Source organism: Atta colombica, unplaced genomic scaffold (assembly GCF_001594045.1).
Source record: "Atta colombica isolate Treedump-2 unplaced genomic scaffold, Acol1.0 scaffold295, whole genome shotgun sequence".
In the NCBI taxonomy this organism is placed as follows: domain Eukaryota; kingdom Metazoa; phylum Arthropoda; class Insecta; order Hymenoptera; family Formicidae; genus Atta; species Atta colombica.
The window spans coordinates 97571-103030 of NW_017259398.1; the positions used below are offsets into that span (position 1 = coordinate 97571).

At 39.0% G+C, this 5460-nt stretch overlaps 1 protein-coding gene across 1 annotated transcript in view; it reads right to left on the reverse strand.

The window, feature by feature from the left end:
* Positions 1 to 1268: 1268 nt before the first annotated feature.
* LOC108690145 (mediator of RNA polymerase II transcription subunit 15-like) overlaps positions 1269 to 5460 on the reverse strand; it is a 5048-nt gene continuing 856 nt past the window's right edge. The window contains exons 2-4 of the mRNA XM_018197289.1: positions 2326 to 3285; positions 1873 to 2196; positions 1269 to 1696 (exon numbers count right to left, since the gene is read on the reverse strand). Coding sequence (XP_018052778.1) covers positions 1269 to 1696; positions 1873 to 2196; positions 2326 to 3285 — 1712 coding nt within the window. The remainder of the gene's footprint in view (positions 1697 to 1872; positions 2197 to 2325; positions 3286 to 5460) is intronic.

Here is a 5460-nt window from a genome sequence, read left to right on the forward strand (position 1 = left end):
AGCGGACGAATAAATCGAATCACTTTGCGCTTAGAGAGATACCCGTTGAAATTGGATGTTACTGGTGATTCGATGTCTGATCGTCGTCTATGATGCACAAAAGAGCCGAGGCTCTTTTCGACAACGGTAGCAAGTCATTAACTCATTTTGCAATTTCGAACAAAATCTTATATATGTTCTTTCTTCTCATTAAAGATTATTATCCTTTTGAATTTTAACGATTTGCAGGTTATTTTCGAATTCAGTGATTTTAAAAGCCTCTTAGTTGAAGTAATTTAAGTTTCATAATAATTATTAATATTTTTTTTTAATTCAATCTGCTATATTAGATTCATTACTTTGAATTTTAGAATTATAAGGCCAGAATCGAACTTGATCCCAAAAATCTTTCCGAAACAAAAGGAAATTTTTGCAATATCGACGATCGTGTATTCAAATACTCGATATGCGTAGTTCGATTTTTCACTAAGTAACATCATTGACTTTAACGTTTACCGTATCCGAATATATGATATTGCAAAAACTCCCTAATGTCTTCTGTAAGTTATTTCATTAAGTATAAGTTATCTTGTGTGTATTACCATGGAAATTCACGTTAACCCGACTTTGAAGTTTGCAAGTATGATTTTTTTTAGCTTTACAAGTATCGTAGAGGAAATAAAGGGAATGAGGACTTACTTGCTGCCGCAATCGAACGCAACGATAAACCCGACCGACTTGAATTCGTGTAAAATAATCGAAACTAATCGCATCCGCATGGCGACGAGAGGCCAGCAGCGGCTTCCCCTGCGTTCGTTTGTCTTCCATCCTTTTTTTTCCCCTCTTGGTCCATGACAAAAAGTACTGTCTACACAGCAAACTATTTTTTTGTTTTTTTTCTACCAGTCTACGTGATGACGCCACTGTAATCTTCTGTTTACGTCGACTGTGCACGACCGGCTGCAAATTGCGGATTGATCGGTTAGCACGGCGCGTTTTATTCGGGCGCGTTGTTAGGTCTAAATGTGAGAATAGTCATGATCGATCGTGGGTGATATGTCAGCAGATTTGAACACCCTTGCGCTATTGTACAATATCAGATCGTATCGCAGATGAGATTAAGCGAAGCAATTGTCCGATGTAAATGAACCCAGAAAACGATAAATAGAAATCGATCTTCGAATTCTTCAATTTTCGAAAAGAAAAAGGAATTCGAATCGCAGGTCGTACCTACTTGATCGTTGCCGCTAATCGCGGCGCCACTATATCGGCACTCTGGTCCTAGCTGCTTATGGCGGCGTGTCGGGGTCGTCGCTCTCGCGCTGGCACGCCGACTCCAGGTGTTTGTTCAAGTACGACTTAAGAGCAAATGACTTGTGGCACTTGGAGCATTCGTAATTCTTATCCGCCGAATGCGTCTGCATGTGCGCCCTTAGATTCGAGCGATCGGCAAACGCTTTACCGCAATGAGCGCATCCGTACGGTTTCTCGCCGGTGTGGCTGCGTAAGTGACCCTGCAGTAGCCAAGGTCGCGAGAACATCTTGCCGCAGACGCCGCAACTGTGCGTCAGCTTGTGCGTAAGCACGTGCATCGCCAGAGCGGGCATGCTGACGTACGCCTTGCCACAATGGATGCACTTTTTGGCCGAATGAGAGTCGATGCTGCGATGCGTCTGCTTGTGCCGGGACAGATTCGACGAGGTCGCATACTGTTTGCCTGGAAAGAAAAGGAAAATGCGCGAATTAATGGAGGATTGAGGCTAGTAATTCGTATAATATCGCAAAAGCGTTTATCATCTCGATGGTATATTTATCAATTCAAATTTTAAATAAATTAATAAATTTATTGAGATAAGATGTAATATTAGAGTTAAATGAATTAACGCTACTTACCACATTCGCAACACACGTAACGACCGGTTTTGGAGGTCTCGGGAGCTTCAATCGGTTCGGCGTCCTGACTCTTCTGTGCGGCGGATGCTTTCTTATGCTTCGATCTGCCGTCCGAAACAAGCAACGTGTCATATGTGTAAGTCGCTGGTTTTATCTCATTGGGCTCCGTGTTAGTCTGCACTTCTTTGTCCTTCTGCGTCGGTTGTGAGTTCGGATTACTATTCTCAATGTCGCTGCTGCATTCGGAGATTGGCGGCGTTAATGGCGGCGTCGTTTCAATCTGTTGCTGCTGTAGCAATGACTGTTGCTGCTGTTGCTGTTGTTCCTGCTGCGGTGACTGCTGTTCCTGCTGCTGCTGCTGCTGCTGCTGCTGCTGCTGCTGCTGCTGATGCTGCTGCCGCTGCTGCTGCTGCTGCTGCTGCTGCTGATGCTGCTGCTGCTGCTGCTGCTGCTGCTGCTGCTGCTGCTGCTGCTGCTGCTGCTGCTGTTGCTGCTGCTGCTGCTGCTGTTGCGGCAGTTGAAGCTGCGGCTGTTGAGCGATAATTGGTGTGCACGGTATGGTGGATGTACTATATGTCAGCAGGATCTCTTGTACTGGTGCCAAAGGTATGAAAACACTGCCCGAGGGTGGCACAATGGCGGACTCATAAATGATACCGGTGGCTGTGGGCTGTGACTGTTGCTGATGATGGCTGTAGATGTTTGAGCTGGTCAGCTCGATCGTGTTCACCTGATAGATTGGTTGCTCAGCCGATTGGTAGACCGTCATCTCTTGTACGTCGCTCGCCGGCGCCTCGATCACGCTTTGAGGACCGATCGCCACACTCGGTGGTGGCAAGGGAGGTAGAGATCGAGAGAGTTCTAGGAGATCATGCGCTGCCTCCGTTTCCGCCGCGGAGCGATCTTTAAACATGGATGACACTTGACCGGACATGGACATGTCACAGGAGGTGATAACCGATTGTATTCTATCGTGTGTTCTCGAGTGCTCCGGAGTATCTTGTAGATGATAGGACGTTGACGTGCTGGACGGCGGAGATGGTTTTTCGGTGGATGGTGAATGATGTAGCGTCGCGATAGACGTAGCCTCGTCGCGTCTCTCGGGAGTCGTTCGCACGCTCGACAGAGGTAAAGACGTCACCGTCGTCGTTGTAGTTTCCTTGACAGTTGAGACGATTGTTTCGGTTGGTGATAGAGTAGTTAGAGATGCCGTTGTGGTGCACGCGATCACGACGGTTTCCATTCGCATCGTCATCGAGTGGTCCATCGCGGGATTCATCATGATGACGGATGATGGTACCGCTGTTGCGACAGTTGTGTCTGCGTTGCTCGGTTGTTCTTTCGAGGGGTCTGCATCGGCCACGGCGGAAGTCATAGCGGCCGTTGTGTCTTTTGAATGCGTGTTGGAACATTCTAAGATTATAAATATTAAGCTTTATTCGTGTACATAATAAATCCAATCAGATACGTCTCATGACAGAATGGGAAAAAATGTATATATAGATTGTATATTTAAATTTGTTACATATAATTCATATTATTGCAAAATATCTCTACTGCCTTATATGTTACAGAAGCAACGTATAAACTTATTTTTTTGCTTTCATTTAATATTTTTTAATCGAGATTTAACAGCGTCGTAGAGTTTTAAATAATATACCAAAAAATAGTATTCATTTCTCATTTCCGGCATGATAACAAAAAGTATCGAACCTTGATGGTGATAAGAGAAATGCAGCGATAAATGAATGATAGGAGGGTGGAAGAAAGAGGTGGATTGCATAGTACGGATTGCGAAGATAGGAGTAATGGGATTATGTTATGGCAAATATGTTAGGAACGAGGTCAAAGGGAATGAGTAAAGAATCAAGAAAGTTAAGTGAATATAAAATTTCATGATAACTCGGTTGTAAATGTGCACATTTCGTTTAAAAACGATCGATTTCTTTTACATCATCAGACAGATCTATTTTAATATTTCTACATTGTTGTTTTTGTTATGTTTCGTGAGCAGAATGAATTTTTGTTTGAACTGTGATCGAAGAGTTTTGCTGTTCGCGAATAGATCGGCAGGTATGAATATTATGCGAATGTAGATGTCCTGTTTTTCGTACTGTGTTATTTTCATTTGTATATTATAGTATAAAAAAGTTATATCAACTTCAGATATATGTAAAATTTTTATCGCAAGTTGCACAACTGCGAAAATACGTTCTTATTACGTTTATATACGAGATATTTATTAAGATAAATTATTAATAAATTATTAAAAATTTTATGCATCTACATTTTGTATATATAAAATAGAAAAAAATTAAATTAAATCTTTGCTCATTTTTCTTTTTACAAATAATTAAAAACGAGTAGAAATAAAGAAGAGAGAAAATAATATTTTTTAAATAATATATTAATGTGTAGAACTCATTGATATTAAAAAATCAGATATAATATTAAAAAATCAAATGATATTAAAAAATGAGAAGAAAAACGAACAAATAAAAATTAAGTGCAGTTAATGAGACGTCAAATTAAGTCCATTAAAAATACATAAAATTTCAAATGGGAAACAATGGGACAATAAAATATAATATTGTAGAATACGATATTGTTATTGAAAATGATTCGAAAAATGAGCCAAAATGTTGGAAATTTTGTGTATTTTTAAGTACAATTAGACTTAATTTTGTATCCCACTAACTGTGCTTGACTCTCATTTGCCCATTTTTCTTCTGATTATTGGATTTTTAATTATATAATTATTAATTTCATAATTATGCATCCCAAAAATTTATTTTAGAATATTCAATTTGAATATCTTATTCCAAAAATATATTCGTATATTATTTTTAATAATACGACAAACAATTATTTTGATTTTATTATTAATTTTAATTAATTTTAATTAACATTAATTTTAATAATTACTATACAAATACCATCAAACTCTGTACAATAAATTTCGATAAAGGACTTGTTATTTTTTAGACGTAAAATGATTTCAGTCAATTGTAAATTATTCATTGCGTGAACGTTTGAAAACTCTTGCTTCTTCGTGCTGACGAAATACTATAAACGTGCGTCGCCATTACGATAATTCCGAATGCCACTGCACCGCCTTTGTAACTGCATTACTATCTCGACAAGTTTCGCATACCGTTTTCGCCGTTCACACGAGAAACGGATACATCGTACAAGTAGCAACGCCACGGAGAATTCCGACAATTAAGGTCGTTTTGTTGCGACCAGGTAACGTATTATTGGGAATTACGCGATGCGCAGCAGCGTGCTATTATCAGTTGATAATTTGATATAAACGCGTATCGGACTTGCGTCGAAGTGAATATCGCTAAAGTGCTGACACAATTACGAAAGAATAAAAAAAAGTAGCTATTACATTTTTATTTAATAACTTCAAAAGCTATCAAAAGCACATATTTTGTTGTCTATTTTATATACAATTTTATTTATATAACTTGTATATACATATATTGTATGTATTATATTTTCTGATATTGTTTATCATAATGTAATACTGAGCATTTTAATTGTACTAATTGTAAGTTTAATTCTTCGAATATCATTCCCAGG